Source organism: Panthera leo, chromosome D1 (genome assembly GCF_018350215.1).
Source record: "Panthera leo isolate Ple1 chromosome D1, P.leo_Ple1_pat1.1, whole genome shotgun sequence".
NCBI classification, from domain to species: domain Eukaryota; kingdom Metazoa; phylum Chordata; class Mammalia; order Carnivora; family Felidae; genus Panthera; species Panthera leo.
In genome coordinates this window covers 16814481-16830678 of record NC_056688.1, presented here as the reverse complement: position 1 = coordinate 16830678, position 16198 = coordinate 16814481, and the positions used below count along the sequence as shown (strand labels likewise).

General features: G+C 60.1%; 3 protein-coding genes across 5 annotated transcripts; 2 read left to right on the top strand and 1 right to left on the bottom strand.

The window, feature by feature from the left end:
- Positions 1-1411: 1411 nt before the first annotated feature.
- On the top strand, positions 1412-8976 carry LOC122199349 (membrane frizzled-related protein). Of its 3 annotated transcripts, XM_042904322.1 has the most exons (13): positions 1412-3788; positions 3914-4010; positions 4100-4213; positions 4336-4518; positions 4653-4866; positions 5267-5397; positions 5525-5650; positions 5880-5956; positions 6333-6481; positions 6911-7041; positions 7189-7320; positions 8204-8331; positions 8464-8976. In XM_042904322.1, exons 1-13 carry the CDS (start codon positions 3735-3737, stop codon positions 8686-8688), a joined length of 1761 nt encoding a protein of 586 aa, XP_042760256.1. In that variant the 5' UTR covers positions 1412-3734; the 3' UTR covers positions 8689-8976. The 3 variants fall into 3 exon arrangements, with proteins under 3 accessions (XP_042760256.1, XP_042760257.1, XP_042760258.1); XM_042904323.1 differs by lacking the exon at positions 4336-4518 and having other exon boundaries at positions 1412-4010; XM_042904324.1 differs by lacking the exons at positions 4336-4518; positions 6333-6481 and adding an exon at positions 6562-6620 and having other exon boundaries at positions 1412-4010; positions 8464-8905.
- Positions 8977-9118: 142 nt separating this feature from the next.
- On the top strand, positions 9119-11301 carry C1QTNF5 (C1q and TNF related 5). The gene is made up of 3 exons (XM_042904326.1): positions 9119-9508; positions 9796-10052; positions 10416-11301. Exons 2-3 carry the CDS (start codon positions 9839-9841, stop codon positions 10931-10933), a joined length of 732 nt encoding a protein of 243 aa, XP_042760260.1. The 5' UTR covers positions 9119-9508; positions 9796-9838; the 3' UTR covers positions 10934-11301.
- A 2492-nt stretch (positions 11302-13793) lies between these two features.
- On the bottom strand, positions 13794-15867 carry RNF26 (ring finger protein 26). The gene has a single exon (XM_042904325.1). It carries the CDS (start codon positions 15184-15186, stop codon positions 13885-13887), a length of 1302 nt encoding a protein of 433 aa, XP_042760259.1. The 5' UTR covers positions 15187-15867; the 3' UTR covers positions 13794-13884.
- Between the last annotated feature and the right edge of the window lie 331 nt (positions 15868-16198).

Genomic DNA, 16198 nt, shown 5'->3' with positions numbered 1-16198 from the left:
CAAACTCCTCACGTGGGATGAGACCGTGCTGGGAGCATCTCTCCTGGGCATTTTCCAAGAGTGGGAAAAACATCGACTCAAACCTTGGGATTTCTCCCTGACAGGCCCTGGAAGTGGCCTGACCCAGGGTGAGGTTTTAAATGCTGATGATTTCCCCCAAACCACAAGTCAACAGGATGCTCTTCAAGGTGGAAACCGGCTTCTAGCGAAGCGGATGGGTGAGCCCCAAATCACTGTAACCTGCTGTACCTCTCAACCAGTTTTTCACTGGATGTGGAAGCCACCGCGGCCTTTTTGTGGTCTCCCACAGGGGAGCAGACGGCTACAGGCAGCCCACTCCACCCTTGCACCCAGCTCTCCCTTCTGTACTTAACCTATGGCGCTTTCTCGTTCCCATGGCAACAGGTCCTAATGCTACCCAGATCCCAAACACAATCTGTCCCCCACGTTTCTTTATCCATCAGCTTTGCCTCCTAGCAACTGGAATTTCTTCCCCCACTCTTTGCTTATGTTCCAGCAGGCCTCTCCCTGGGGAAGGGAGGGAGTTCTTCCCGCCCCCCCCCCCGCCCCCCCGCAACTGCTCTTGTGTGACCTTGAGCAAGAACCTCCCTCTTTCTGGGCCTTGTGCCTCAATTGCATTAAGGAGATTGGACCTTGAAGTTCTCAGCCCAAGTGTCCTCTTTCTAAGTCACTTCTTATCTAAGTACATGCCTCCCAAGTCCCAGGTCCCAAGTTAGGGGGCCTTACATGCCTCTGGTTCCATGATTCCAGCTTATAGAGTTACTCTAGATTTTTTTTTTTTTTTTTTTAATGACCAGCGCTCAGAAAATACTTTTTTCTGTAAAGCTTTACCGTCAGGACCACAGAGGTCACCTTGTCCACCTTCTCACTTTTCCAGTGAGGACACGAGCACTAGAGAAGGCTTGTTCAAGTCCCTGGTTTGTCAGTGGCAGAGGCGGGACAGTTCCCTTTCCATCTGAGTACTCTGCCTTTGGGTGAATAATTGACAGCTTTTTGCAGGACTTTATGCAGCAAATTTTCCAACCTCGTGTCTGTTAGGAACTGAGCTGAACGGCAGGATAGCAAGGGAGCTCCCGACTCGACACATCCACACACACCCGAGAGCAAAACCAGCACAATCTATCACCTACCTGGGCCCCAGCAGGGTCTGGGCCGGGCACCTCTGAGGGCCCCCATCCTTCATCGCTCTGTAGGCAGACACAAGCACCAGGGCGGGAGGCAGGAGGCAGCAGAAAGAGACTAGTATTTTCAGCACAAGCAAATTATTTAATCTCTCTGAGCCTCGCAGTTTCCTCCTCTGTAATCCGAACATAACAATACCTACTCAGAGTTGTGAGTGTCTGGAACATACTAGGTACTCAGCTGTGCATTTCTCACACACACACACACACACACACACACACACACATTTCCAGGACTGTACCATCAACATTCCATTCACATTCTCTTAGTGGGTGATGCTTAGCCAGTGTTTGGTTCCCCAGCCTCCCAGGATGCCCGTGCCGCCTTTTCTCCTCCGAACAACATACGATAAAGGCTCGGAATGCCGAGTAAGTTTAGCATTGCCCAAACCAAGCAGAATTCTTGACGTGGAGCCACGATATGGACGACCCAAATCCAAGGGATGAGCATTTCTGATTTCCTGATACTCAGCATCGCCTGCCTCTCGGACATAGCGGAAGGTTGTCTGGGATTGCACTGCCATGGGATGAGGGTCAAGGCTAGGGGTGGCGGTGAACAGGGAGAGGAGGAGTAAAATTGGCAGATTGGGGTGCGCAAGGAGAAGTCGGGCCCTAATGCACACCTCTGGTGCCGGCCCTGAGCACAGGGAAAAATAAGGCATTCCAGATGAAAGGTTGAGCCTGGACACAGCGTGTTCCAGGGACAACGAACAGGCTGGTCTGGCTGGAGTGGAAATGTGAGCTAGAGAACCAGCAGGAGAGAACGCTAGAAAGCCGGAGTCCCAGAGTATTAACAGCCAACCTCGGTCTGGCCTCGCCCTTCCTGGTGAAAGAAGAACCACAGAGAGCCAAGGAGAGAGAACTGTGGTTGGGGTCAGCATGGGGGGGCTACAGGAAGCTATGCTTTCAGGAATACAAGCAGAAGCCCAAGGGAGCTAGAAACCACCTGAGCACCACTCCAAGTTTCCCTTGCCCAGAGGACGGCCGTGGGCAACAGCAAAGCCAGAGAGAAGCTTCCCACACAGCCTCTGGAAAACTGTACCCTGTGCTCACAGATGAAAAGACAAATAAGGTCTCAGTGTTATTATGGAAATACTTTTGACCTCTCAGACCCTCTAAAAGCAGTCCCCATCCGAGGGTCCAAGAAAGAAAGGCTTGCCCCCCTGTACAAAAGCAGCCCAAGGCCCCCCAGGGGAGGAATGGAGAAGAACCTGGGGGTGAAGGGTCTCCCCAGAGTATGAGGACAGCTGCCTTAGGAAACACAGAACCTATCTCTGTTGTCCCTTTTCTCCGCTCTGGGTTTCTGGCTTTGTTCCCCTCTGTCACCAACATGCCTCAGCCCCAGTGGAGGGTGAAAGTGGCGTGCCACAGAGAACACTTTGGAGCCTTGGTGCCATCATTCGTGAAATGATTATGCTACCTCATAGCGCGACCTAAGGAGGGGAAACCAGTAAGACTTCCTGCCCAGGGCCTACTACATAACGTTCTGCAAATGGCAGCCAGAAATCTCATTATACTGCCCCCGCCCCCACCCTGTCCTGCCCTGCCCGACTCAGCCTGAGCATGGCTAACACAAAACCCGTTAACAAGCCCTTTTCTCTCTCCCGGCGGACAGCTGGGCCAGGCTGGGTTTTTCCAAGAGAATGTCGTCACAGAGGAAGAGGCATGAAGTGGTCCAGGTGGCAGAGTGTGGGTTTTCTATCCTGCAGCAGCAAATGCCACGGACCGCCAGACTCCACCGCCTAGCTGAGGGCCTGCCCCTGTCCAAGGACTTGGCTCCTCTTCTCCTCTGCCCTTTTTCTGCAGCCTAAAGGGCCCGGGAAAAGGCAGCCAGCCCCTGAAGCTCCCCTAGTCACATCGGCACAGACAGAAGAAGCCCATACATACGACGTTTTTCCTATACTGGCTTATCTCCTTGTCCTGGTCACACCGGTGCTTTAACAGGGACCTTCCAAAGACCCAGGCTTGGCTAAATGCCCCAGTCCCCGGATGGGAGGGCAGCAGGTTTTTCCAGGGCCCTTAGGGCTCATAGGCCTTAAAGCTGCCAAACCTTGACACCTAGCTTCTAAGGCTCCCTTATGCCTGCATTGTCCTCCTTCCCACCCACCCCAGCTCACTCAGTAGTCTGGGTGAGGTTAGGAAAGTGGGGTGTCCAGTTCCCCTGGTCACACCCCCACCGAGCACCTGGTTTCCTCTGCAGGGTGTCCTCCACCACTGCCTGTGCCTTTAAGGACTGTTGCCCTGAGCCAAGCTCTCGACCTCAGCATCCTCAGCTGAGTTGGATTAAGGGACCCTTTCATGCCTTTGCGAATTCCTTCTGCCTGCGTCCTTCCCCCACACAGAGACCGAGTAGCCAGTAGCCTGAACCGGTCCGTCCACCAAGGGCCGTCTGAAAGTCAGTCTAGTCTGGCAGCCCTTCCCCCAAGGGAGCAGAGGCTGCCCCTTGATAGGCAGTTTCGGATCAGAGAGTGGGCCCTTGGCGGTCTTGGGCTATCACAGGGACTCCAAGAAAGCCATGCAGAGCCTTGAGCCATGAAGGAATGCTCAGATATCATCCTCTGTGCGGAGGCGACAGAGCTGAGCAAGGTAAGGGTCCCATAGGACCCCTCTCCCAAGACCCAGACCCCTGCCTAGGGCTGGCCGTGCCCAGAGGACACGCCAGCCAGGCAGTGCCACCACTGGCCCCCAGCCCTCAAGACTTTCCCTTTCAGACTGAGTTCTGCAATCCTGCTTTTGAGCCTGAATCAGGGCCTCCCCCACCGGCCTTCCGGGAGGATGCCAGCTGCAGCGTCCCGGCTCCCTGGCATGGTAACCATCTCAGGGGGTGACCGGGGGAGAACCGGCCCAGGAGCTGAGAGCCCAAGGGGCTCTCAAAATCCCACCCCGCACACCCACAGGTCGGCGGCCCCGAGGGCTGCAGCCAGATTGTCACTTCTCCTGGCTCTGTGTCCTCCTGCTGGCCAGCCTCCTGCTCCTGCTGCTCGGGCTTCTGGTGGCCATCATTCTAGCCCGTGAGTACCGGGCCCTGCTTGGGTTGAAAGTGCTCTTGAATGAGATTCCATGTGCCATTCTATTCATCACCCCTAGAGAACCAGCTCCTCTGAATCCCACTCCCCCATCTTCTTCCCTCCAGAGCTGCAGACTACACCCCTGCCCGGGGCCTCCTATCACCCACTGCCCCCCCAAGGCTTCACTACCACCACCACCACCACCACCACCACCACCACCACCACCACCACTCCCACCCCCTCTCCAGCAACAGGGAACCCTAAAGGACAGCTGAAGGAGGCAGGCATGAGCCCCTCACCGCAGTCCTGTGAGTACCCAGGGAAGATCTTCCTGGAGAAAAGCCCAAGATGGCAGGAGGAAGGGGGGCTAGGAAGAGGAACCTTGGAAATAAAAGGGGTCTCTCTCCTTTTGAGCTCTGAACTCTCACCTTCATCTCTGCAGCCTGTGGGGGCCTCCTCCCTGGCCCAAGGGGCTTCTTCAGCAGCCCCAACTACCCAGACCCTTACCCACCCAACGCCCACTGCGTGTGGCATATCCAGGTGGCCGCAGGCCATGCAGTACAACTCAAGATTGAAGCGCTCAGCATGGAAAGCGTGGCCTCCTGTCTTTTCGATCGTTTGGAAATCTCCCCTGAGCCTGAGGGCCCCCTCCTCAGGTGGGTCCCCCTGCCCCCAGGAGATCTCACCGCTGCCCTGCGTTGCCGTCTAGAGGGCAGAACCAGGGAGCAGCGCTGGGAAAGGCTGGGCTGGAAGGACACCGAGAGACCTGACCTCTGGACCCAGCTCTGCCCCGTGCCTGCTGTATGACCTTGGGAAGGTCACCCTCCCCTCTCTGTCAAATGGGGCCTCCACCTATCTTACCCATGAATAAAAGCCACAAGGATGGATGTGCCAGGTCAGGAAAGCCAGAGCTCCCCAGGAAATGAAAGGGCCCCTTTTGACCGCATCGCCACCGGTTCAGGGCTTGAAGAAAGAGGACCACGGGGCCCAGGCAGCCCCCAGTCTGGCTGGCCCTGAGCTCTGAGCCTCCATGGCGCCCAACCTGGCTTCTTGCAGAGTGTGTGGGAAGGTGCCTCCCCCTACACTCAACACCAACGCCAGCCGCCTCCGGGTGGCCTTCGTCTCTGACAGCAGTGTGGAAGGATCTGGTTTCCATGCCTGGTACCAGGCTGTGACCCCCGGGAACGGTGAGTGTTTTCCCACCATGTCTCTGGCTACCTCTCAAGTGTCTCCACGCCCCTCCAGCACTGGCCAAAGGGGTGGAGACTCGGTGGGGGGGGGAGGGGGGTTCTGAATCCAGATGCCCCTCCCCAGGGAACTGTGCTCATGACGAGTTCCCCTGTGACCAGCTCGTCTGCCTGCTACCTGACTCAATGTGTGACGGTTTTGCCAACTGTGCTGACGGCAGCGATGAGGCCAACTGCAGCACCAAGCTCTTGGGTACGGGCCCCGCCAGGCACAGGGCATGTACTGTCTTCGGGCATCTGCTTCGGGTTCGGCCTGAGCTCCCCAGCTCTGGCCCAGCCCCAAGCTTGCCAGGGCATTCTTCTGGCCCAGACCTTGCTTCCTCATGGGCCTGGCCGAAAACTCTCCCCTGCGGTCCCTGCCAGCCCGACTGGGCGAAGGCACAGACCCTGGCAAACTCACGAGCCCCTCCTCCTCTCCGCAGGGTGTGGGGGGAATCTGACTGGGCTCCAGGGCACTTTCTCTGCTCCCAGCTACCTGCAGAGGTACCCTCACCAACAGGTAAGCCAGCGGTCCACGGGGAGGGCGGTGTGGCACACGTGGGCACACCTGTGCCCCCAGTTTGTGTGACTGGGGACGGCATGGGAGACACTGCCTTGTTCTGGGGAAGATCAGAGCTCAAACAGGCAGAAAGGGAACCGTATTTGGCGTTTACTAGGTGGCCGGGTAAGTTTCCCCGGCTGGGTAAACTTATCTCTCAGAGCAGACAAGTTAAAGGGCCTTTCTACCGCCAAGGATAAGAGCTGGCGGGGGCTGCACCCGCCCGCACCCTACCCAGCCTGCAGCAGGGAGGGAACCCTCCTGGAGCTCAGCCTGGATGCCCAGACGGGGATGGGAGAAGGGACCCTCGAACCACTCCATCCGTGCCCTCCCCCAGCTTTGCACCTGGCATATCTCGGTGCCTGCGGGACGTGGCGTGGAATTGCAGTTGCACAACTTCAGCCTAGAAGCTCAGGACGAGTGCGAGCTGGACTACGTGGCGGTGTATGAGACCAGCACCTCAGGGGCCCTGGGCCTCCTGGGCAGGTAGCAGCAGAGCAGGAGCCCCGGATACATCCCATCCTTCCTTCTGCTCTAAGCCAGAGGTCTCTTCACTGTCGCCCTAGGAAAAGGCTTGTCCTTGCTCAGCCCAAAGCCTTTGCTCCACATTGCCCTTCTGCGGAAGGTCAGCGCCCTCCCTTCCTGCCTCTCCTGCCCCGAAGGGCCCGTTCCACTTCCCCTCACACCCTCCCTGGTTTTTCCCATCTCCAACTGGCTCGAGTTCAAGCAGTTTGCTTAATTCCTCGTCTACTCCACATGTGTGTCTTTCTTCTCGGGGCCCGAAGCTCCAGGAGTCAGCAGCCATGTGTCCCATCCCCTCTGGCATCGCCCCGAGTGCCAGTCACAGTGACGCCTGTGGGAACACCCCGGGTCTCCGAGGGCGCCCTGCCCAGGTCTGCTCTCCGCCTTGGGCAGGTTCTGCGGAGCGGAGCCACCACCTCGCCTCATCTCCTCCAGCCACCAGCTGGTGGTGCTCTTTAGGACAGACCGTGGCATCAGCAGTGGGGGCTTCTCTGCCACCTACAGGGCCCTCAATGCCACAGAGAGTAGGTGCCCCGGGGTGAGTGGGCGTGGGCGGTACGGCTGCCTCTGGGAGAACGAGGAAGGGCTCTGGACCTTGGTCGGGGCACCGCGAAGGCAGTGTGGGGGCACAGGCACGTCCCAGGGCACTGCCACGCCCCCTCTGCCTCCAGATCCCTGTGGGCCCGGTGAGTTCTCCTGCCGCGATGGAGGGTGTAAGAGTCTGCAGTGGATGTGTGACACGTGGAGAGACTGCACAGATGGCAGCAATGGCAACTGCAGCGGCCCCTTGCTCCCGCCCCCAGGTGAGAAGCCTGGCCCAGAGCACCGTGGGCAGGGCGCGGCAGGTCTGAGCCAGCTGGGTGCCTGTTCACAGCAGCCCTACAGGCACACTTCCTAACGGCCCACCCTTGTCCTCCCTGATGGAGAGTTCCCCATCCTGACTCAGGGGCCACTCCACAGAGTCCGGGAGGGACTCTCACCCAGTGGTGGCAATGGTACTTAACGTCACCCCCGAGGGAAGTGGGAATCAGGGAGTCAGTGGGTGGGGCTTCAAGAAGCAGCCCAGCCTTGGGGCGCCTGGGTGGCTCAGTCGGCTGAGCGTCCGACTTCGGCTCAGGTCATGATCTCACAGTGTGTGGGTTCGAGCCCCGCGTCGGGCTCTGTGCTGACGGCTCGGAGCCTGAAGCCTGCTTCGGATTCTGTGTCTCCCTCTGTGTCTCCAGCCACAAAGAGCCCCTCTCCACAGCCCACCTCAGAGATGAAGGTGAGGGCCACCTGGCTGGCTCAGTCAGTAGAGCATGTGACTCCTGGTCTCAGGGTCATGAGTTCAAGCCCTATGTTGGGTGTGGGGCCTATTAAAAAAAGGGGAAGAAAAAAAAAAAGCAGAAGAAGATGGAGGTGAGAGCAGGGAGTTCCTTCTGGATGCCGAGCAGTCCCTGCCAGTGTCAGTGCCCCATGCTCTGAGAGATTGAAAAGACACCTGCATGATGCCCAGGGCTGGCAAAGGATATTTGGGCAGGCTCTCTAGGATGATAGAACCCGCGATATGTGCAAAGCATCTCTCCACGTTGTTGCCTTTGATTCCCACAACAATGCCCATCTGGCCCAGAGGGAGCGATGAAGTGACTTGCCCCGGGTCATCGGCCAGTGTATCCCCACAGTGATTGTCCCCTCCCGCCCCTACAGAGCTGGCCTGTGAACCCGTCCAGGTGGAGATGTGCATCGGCCTGAGCTACAACGCCACAGCCTTCCCTAACATCTGGGTGGGCATGGCCACCCAGGAGGAAGTGATGGAGGTCCTCAGAAGTTACAAGGTGCTCCGGGCAGAGATCGGGAGGGACCCCGCCCCCCCCCCCCCGCCTCCCCCCTCCCCCCCCCCCCCCCGCTGGAAGTGGAGGGAAGCTGTGAGAGTGTGGCTCCTGAGCGCTGATCTCCTCCTTCCACAGAGCCTGACAAGTCTACCCTGTTACCAGAACTTCCGGAGGCTCCTCTGTGGGCTGCTTGTGCCCCATTGCACCCCCACAGGCAGCGTCCTTCCCCCTTGCCGCTCCGTCTGCCAGGAGGCAGAGCTCCAGTGCCAGTCCGGCCTGGCTCTACTGGGCACCCCCTGGCCTTTCAACTGCAACAGGCTGCCTGAGGCGGCTGGCCTGGAGGCTTGTGCCCAGCCCTGACCCCGAAGCAGGCACCTGCCCTCTGCCTGCCCATCCACCTTTGCCTATCAGGGCGGGCAGGCAGGGGACTCTGCCCATCCTCTCTGGAGCCTCCCAGGGAGGGGAAGAGGAGTCCCCGGAGGGGCTGATGGAAGCTTCCCTGTCCCTTTACTTGCCCCAGCTCCACACCATGCCATTGACAGTGAGGACCGCTTCCCACCCAAGCCTCTGACCCCCATTTCCTGTCTTCTGCCCTCCCCTCGCCACCTCCTTTTTCAGGTTCTCCATCACCTGCCTTTTGACTTTTGTCATTTATTCAACAAAAATGTATTGAGTGCCTAGGAATTGTGGCAGGCCCTGCTCTGAGTCCTGGGGATCCAGTTGTCCGTCTGCCTCTAGAACTCTCCACCCTGGGTTCTCAGCTTCTATTTCTCCTGGACTAGTCTGGTGCTTGGTCTCCATCACCGCACCACCTCTCCATCGGCTCCTTGGAGCAGCGGGTGTCCCGAGTGTCTGTCTCACACAGCTCTGCCTCTCTGTGCCCAGCTAAGACTCTCTCCCCCCTCCTTTCTCTCCCAAACCTTGGCCAGCGGCCGGGCGACACCACGAGTTATTTCCCTGCTATTTCCCGGCTCGGAGTTCTTGGCCCCTGAACAACTGGTTTCCTCTTGGAGTCTGGGAGGAGCAGAGCGGAGCCGGCAGGGAGCGAACCGGGACCAGGGGGGCGAGGAGGGCAGGGGACGCCTGGCAGGGGAGAAGCGCAGGGGCGGGACAGGGGTCAGCTGGAGGGTCCGGAGAAGCGAGCGAGCGCCCCGAAGGAGGCCCCGGGAGCCGGGAGGGGGTGAGTCTGGCGGAGAGCAGGAGGGGGGAGTGGGGACGGGAGGGGGCTGGGGGAAAGACCGGGCGGGGGGCGCGGGGCGGGGGCGGCCAGCCTGTCCTGCCCTCCTCCACCCCGCTCCCCGCCCCAGCGCTCTCGTCTCCTCGGCTCCGGGGGCGACCCTCCTTCCTCTCCCCCGCGGCCGCTCAGCCTCGGGCCCATGGCAGTGGGGTGGGGACGCGCTCGGCCGCGCCGAGTGGGATTCTGGGTCCGGATTCTGGGTCCCGACTCCCGTCCCGCCTGACCCACAGACTGCGAGAGGACCCCGGCGGCCGGAGTCCCCGTGCCAGCGCCATGAGGCCGCTCGTCGCCGTGCTGCTCCTGGGCCTGGCGGCCGGCTCGCCCCCGCTGGACGACAACAAGATCCCCAGCCTGTGTCCGGGGCACCCCGGCCTCCCCGGCACGCCGGGCCACCACGGCAGCCAGGGCCTGCCCGGCCGCGACGGCCGCGACGGGCGAGACGGCGCGCCCGGGGTTCCGGGAGAGAAAGGCGAGGGCGGGAGGCCAGGTAAGAAGGCCGCCGGGTCGCCGTCCGCGGGGCCGTCCGCGCTCGCGGGGCGGAGGGCCGGGCCTCGGGGTCCCGCCAGGGGGCGCCGCCGGGCTCCGGGAGCGGGGCGCCGAGAGGGTGACTCAGCCCGCCGCAGGCCACGGCTCCGGGGACCCTCTGCGGCCGGCCGCTCGGGTCCGCCCCGGCCCTTCGGGCAGCGGAGCCCGGGGCCCGGGCGGCGGGGCGGCCCTCGCCGGGGAAGCGGCGGCAGGGGGCCCCAGAGAGGGTGGGGAGGGTGCTCAGCGTCGCCCTCCGTGCACCCGGCTGCGGGCGGCCGCCGCCGCCGCCGCCACTCTCGCCCTAACCGCTGCCCGCACCCCGCAGGACTGCCGGGGCCCCGGGGGGAGCCCGGGCCGCGAGGAGAGGCGGGACCCGCGGGGGCGACCGGGCCTGCGGGCGAGTGCTCAGTACCTCCGCGCTCCGCCTTCAGCGCCAAGCGCTCGGAGAGCCGGGTGCCTCCGCCGTCGGACGCGCCCCTACCCTTCGACCGCGTGCTGGTGAACGAGCAGGGACATTACGACGCCACCACCGGCAAGTTCACCTGCCAGGTGCCCGGGGTCTACTACTTCGCGGTCCACGCCACCGTCTACCGGGCTAGCCTGCAGTTCGATCTGGTCAAGAACGGCGAGTCCATCGCCTCTTTCTTCCAGTTTTTTGGAGGGTGGCCCAAGCCAGCCTCGCTGTCCGGGGGCGCCATGGTGAGGCTGGAGCCAGAGGACCAGGTGTGGGTGCAGGTGGGCGTGGGTGATTACATTGGCATCTATGCCAGCATCAAGACAGACAGCACCTTCTCGGGGTTTCTGGTGTATTCTGACTGGCACAACTCCCCTGTCTTCGCTTGATGCTCACTGGAAAGCGAGCTCGCGCTCTCTCACTCCTAGGGAAGGAGGGTGTGACTCTGACAGTCACATATCCGGGAGGGCTGGCCCCCCCCCTTGGGATGTTGTGAATGATTCCGTCCTGCTGCTGGCAGAGAATGGGGACAGAGGCTGTCTGAGATCAGGGCTGGCAATATGGGCAGTGGCTGGATTTCTGCCCAAAACCAAGGGGCACTCTGTGTTGGCAGGTGTGGGTCCCCCAGTTGCTCTGGCCCGGGACCCCAGAGGTGGGGTGCCCTCTTCCTGGTGCTCTGCTTCTCTGGGTCCTCTCTTGTCCTTCCTATTCCTGGGCCCTTTTCTCAGAGACCATTCAATAAATCTCCCCCCAAAAAATCCTCCTACTGGCTCAGCCTTTCTTCTTTAAGTGGTGGGGATGCCCTGATTCTGAGGATGGGGGAGGGGAGAGGGAGCGATGCGGAAGGAAGGGCTCTTGGGCTGGACGAGCCGTGGGGCAAGAGATACAGGATGCAGGCCTAGCTGACCGAGAGGCCGCTCCATAGAGCTGCCCCTAAGTCGTGTGGGACGTGAATAGGAGTGCCTGGCTGAGGAGGGTGGCCTTCTGCCATGGGGCTCTGACCACCTTTTCCTAACTCAAAGATGTCATATGAACGGGGCGGGAGCTACCTTCACCGCACACACACACACACCCCTGCCCTGATCAACAAAAAAAGGAGCCCGGGGTTTGCATTTGTGACTGCTCTGGCTGCTTGCCTGGTCTCTAGATGACTGGAAAGCTATTTCTCTGTCCCCCATCCCAGGGGAAGTGGTGCGTTCCTGAGTGGCTAGAGATAAGTAATTTCTGAGATGACCACAAGAGGGCGTCCCAGCTCCAGAATGCAGCAATGATCCTGAGGCGCTTGAGCTCATGCCTGCTTCGGGTGGTTAGGGGGGAGGATGGGGTATTGACGTCTGCCAATGTAATTCTGGATGGGGGTGCAGGAAAAAGGGGTCCTTTGCTCCCAGCTCAGGAAGTTTATCTTCTCTCAGAAAATGTTTATCCTCACATTAAACAGAGACTGAAAGGAGCCAAGCCTCCCCGCGCTCAACTCCCCTAGGGTTGGGCAAAGGAGGGGGGAGGGGGGGGCGGGGAGCTCTCCCCAGGCCTCCCAACTCCAAAATGGACGTGAAGAACTCCCCCACCATGCTGGGCATAGCCTGGGTGGGCCGCGCCACTAAGTCTGAGGCTAGCCACAAAGCCCCTTCAAGGTTCCCCTCCTCAAACCTCCAGAAGCCAGCCCCAGCCCCAGCCCCACCCCCAACCCAATGACTAACAAACCAGGGCTTGCCAGACCCACAATCAATTCAGCCTCTCAACCCCCAAAGAATGTGGTGGGGCCTCTTCTCAGTTTCTTCCCAACCTACCCTTTCTCCCTCTTCACCCCCCCCCCCACCCCCCCACCCAACGGCTTCTAGAAAGCTGCCCCTGGCATTATGCTCCTAGATTTAACATACAATTATGGGGGAGTGCCCCGCCCCCCTCTTGCTGGTCATGTGAGGGCAGATATGACCATGGGGACTGGGCTCAGGTTCTAGGCTTCAGCTCCCAGCTCTCCACCAGGAGGCCTCACAGCCACACCCCAGCCCACCACAGCCCCACACCATGCCAAGAGACACAAAGTCAAGGGCCAGCTCCTCCAGGGACCAGAGGGTAGACTGGACTCCAGACAGCAAGGACCCCAAATCCCTCCTGGGACGAGTGGCACCAGAGAAGCTGGGAAGCCATTCACAACTCCTCCGTACTGGGACTTCATTCTGGCAAAAGTAGAAAAGACGGGGAGGGCTTTTCCAAAGCCAGGTGTGTGAGAAGGCACAAATCGGGGGTGGATTCAGCCACCCTTGGCACGGGCTCTCCCCGAGGCACAGTACTCACATCCTATCTTATCTCTTCCCCCACCAGGTCCCCCCAGACCACAGTGACTCCAGCAGGACCAAAGGACCCTGCTGCAGCATCAGTCAACCTGACCAACTGCTCGCCCCTGTAAGGATGCACACAGAGGCTGTCAGAGCGGTCAACAGAACTTTATTCACTAGAAACTGGGCCACACAGACCCAGCAGGGAGCTGCATGCCCCTAGGCTGGCCCCTTCTGTATTTGGACCCTCGTCAAATGTGCACGGTCTGCCCTCCCCAGTGCCAGGGAGAGACAAACAGAAGGGGAATGCCAATGTTCTCTGTGATGTGGGGAGTGAAAAGGGTAGGAGTAGAAATCTGGTTATCCCTCCTGAGGCTCCCGGTGGAGCTGGGGTGCCAGAGGGTATGTGGTCCCAAAGCCAGGTGCAGACACCCACCCTCCAAGGGGTAAACTCTTGATCCTAGCTCTTGGATCAGATTGGGAGGGAGCCTCGTAAGATCAAGACAGGCAGAAGTAGTAGCTCTAAGGGCACCTGAGAGATACTATCCCCAAGGCTTACCAGGGCACGGGCGCTCTGGCTGAAAGCAAAGGTTCAAGATCATTCCAAGGCCCCTGAGTTGCCCAAACACCCAAATGACAGTGCTTTGTTGTGGCTGAAGCTGGGGAGGAAATGGGGAGGGGCCAGGGAGAGGACCTGCAAATCCCCAACAGAAAAACCAGAAGCACGGAGGGGAGCCCCAGAGGCTGGCATCTGGATGGGCCCTGGCAACCTGGAGGGGAGTCCACGGCAGTCTCGGGGCCTTGCATAGTGTGACACACTCACCACCTCCGGCGTCACGGGGACCCACAGGGTAAGGAAGAGCTGTTACCCTGCCCCACCCGGCTCATAAGTCTTCCAGAGTATCCTATCTCAATGTCCTGGATGTATGGCTTAGAGGCTTGGCATGACAGCCATGGGGGCAGGAGGGAATTCAGGCCGGAAACCGAGAGGTCGGGTGTTAAAGCTGTCCTAGCACAGGTGGCTTCATGGAGCACAGACGGGTGGGCAGACAGGGAAGGAGTCTTCAGAGGTAGACATTGAGGGTCTGCAGAATGCCTCGGCGGCAGAGTGGACAGTTGCGGTGGTAGATGGGGTGGCGCATCAGGATTTCAGTGCAAGCCTGGCACAGGCACAGGTGCCGACAGGGCAGCAGCAGCACCGTCTTGCTCTGGTCCTGGCAGATGACACACTTCTTCCGCTCCTCTTGCTCCTTGAGCAACTTCCATGGGTCTTGCCCAGCTACGGGCTCATCCTCATTGAGCCTCTCCCGGCCACGGGCAGCTGTTGCTCTGACCGTCCCGACCTCCTCCTCTTCTGCCTCTGATCTGGGCCCTGTTTCAGGAAGAGTGTCCTGTCGCCAGGTCCTGGCCGAGGGCGCCCTCCTCGGGCCACCCTGAGGAGCCCCGGGGGCCCCTCCCCGGTTCGGCCAGGTGGCCAGCTGCAGGCTGCGGCTCCAGACTCGGCGCCAGGCCTCCAAGTCCAGTGCCAGGCGAGATAGCCGCACGACATCTTCTCGCAGCCGGTGGTAGGATGGCCGGGCATGGAGCTGACTGAGTGCCCGGGTGGCCAGTCTCAGAGTGAGGTCCGGGTGCAACACGGTCACCATCACCGCCAGCACACAAGCCAGCAGCACCAGGCCGGTGACATTGACAAGCACGAAGCTGGCCAGGAGGCGGGCAGCTGACGCTAGGAGCTCCAGTGCTAGTTGGCAGGGGGTCCAGAGGAGGATGGCCATGGCCACAGCACTGCTGGAAATGTGGGCTAGGAAGGCAGCTACAACGTCCGTCATCCTCCACAGTGGCCCCATCACGGCATCCCACAGGGCCAGCATCAGGGAGAAAAGGTTCTGAGTGCCAATGAGACAGATGTTGACCAGACTGTTGATCACGTAGGCCACCAGGCTCATGGCAATGGCACAGATGTCACAGGCCTGGCGCAGCAAAGCATGGCCACTGGAGACCACGTTGAGGACACCCCGGTGCAGTATCTCCCGGCTCCTCAGTGCCCCGTGAGAGGCCAGGTGCCCCAGGAGCTTTAAGCTCTCCAGGCCAGAGCAGCAGCTGTACATCAGAGTACACAAGGCCTGCAAGCCCCCAAAGGTGAACCGGACCAAGGCTTCGATCAAGGCCAGCAGTGAAAGCAGGACTCCGCGGCCCAAGTGCAGAAGACTAGTCAGTACCGTGTGTGGCAGGTTGTAGATGAAGGCCAGGAGCCAGGCCAGAGAAGCCAGGAGGGAGGACACCAGCAGGAAGTTGAGATCCAACACCAAGGTCAGCAGGTCCAGCACAAGGCCCACCCCATTCACTATCAGGTACACAGCCTCCATGATAGGACTGTGGAGGTTAATCCAAAAGGAAGTCTGACTCCCGGTTGAGGAGGGTGTCAAGGTTAATAATATTTGGGGGCGTCGGAGATTAATTTGGAAGGGAAGTGAGGCAGTCTCCAAGCCAGGGAGAATCAAGAAACAGAGGAAGGAGTGGGTTAGAGCGAAGTGGAGTCTCAGTGGAGGGAGAGGAGACCAGATGCTGGTCCAGGAGTCCCGGTTTTGAATGCGGCCCGTTTGGAAGGGAAGAGGCCAAACATCTCTAAAGTGGAGGTGAGCCCGGGCTGGAGGAGATATCTCAGCTTTGGAGGCCTGGTGGTGGCGAACCACGGCCGGGCAGTGGGTCAGACCGAGAGGAGACCGGGAACGGATGGGATCGGGCCGGGGCCGGGTGGGGGCGGCGCAGGCTGGGCGCGGGCTCGCGGTCCAGCTACGCAGGAACCGCTGTCCCCGCCCGGCCCCTGTCCTCGGGGCTCGCGGCTCTTTGCGTCCAAAGGGGCAGTGGGAAAGGGAGTCAGCTTCAGCAAACCCCAAACGCGGCCTCTATTCCGCTGGGCGCCGCCATCTTGTGTGCGAAAGGGTGGGGCAAAAAGCGTGACAAGGAGGGCGGGACGACGAATTCCGACCAATCTTGAGGAGCAACCGCAGGAAACATCCGGCACCCATTGGTCTGTTTGAACGGTGCCCGAACGTATTTACTTTCCAGAGGAAAGGGCGGAGACAGAATGAAGTCCCGCCCCCTTGAGGCGGTGATTGGCCAGTTGACGGGCAGACGTGGAATATGCCCTCCTCCTAGTCCCGCCCCCTAACAGCAGGATTTTGGACTGGGCCAAATACGGGAGTTGTTCTTGCTCCTAGCCCTCGATTGTGAACTTTTTAGGTGCTGTTGACGGTTACTGCCTCTGGGCTGGACTCTGGGATTTGACCGCCTCCACATCCTCCTCAGACTCGCTGCCTCGTCCTCCTCTGTTCATTCATTCATTTAGTCTATCATTTATTGAGCTCCTGCAGATAC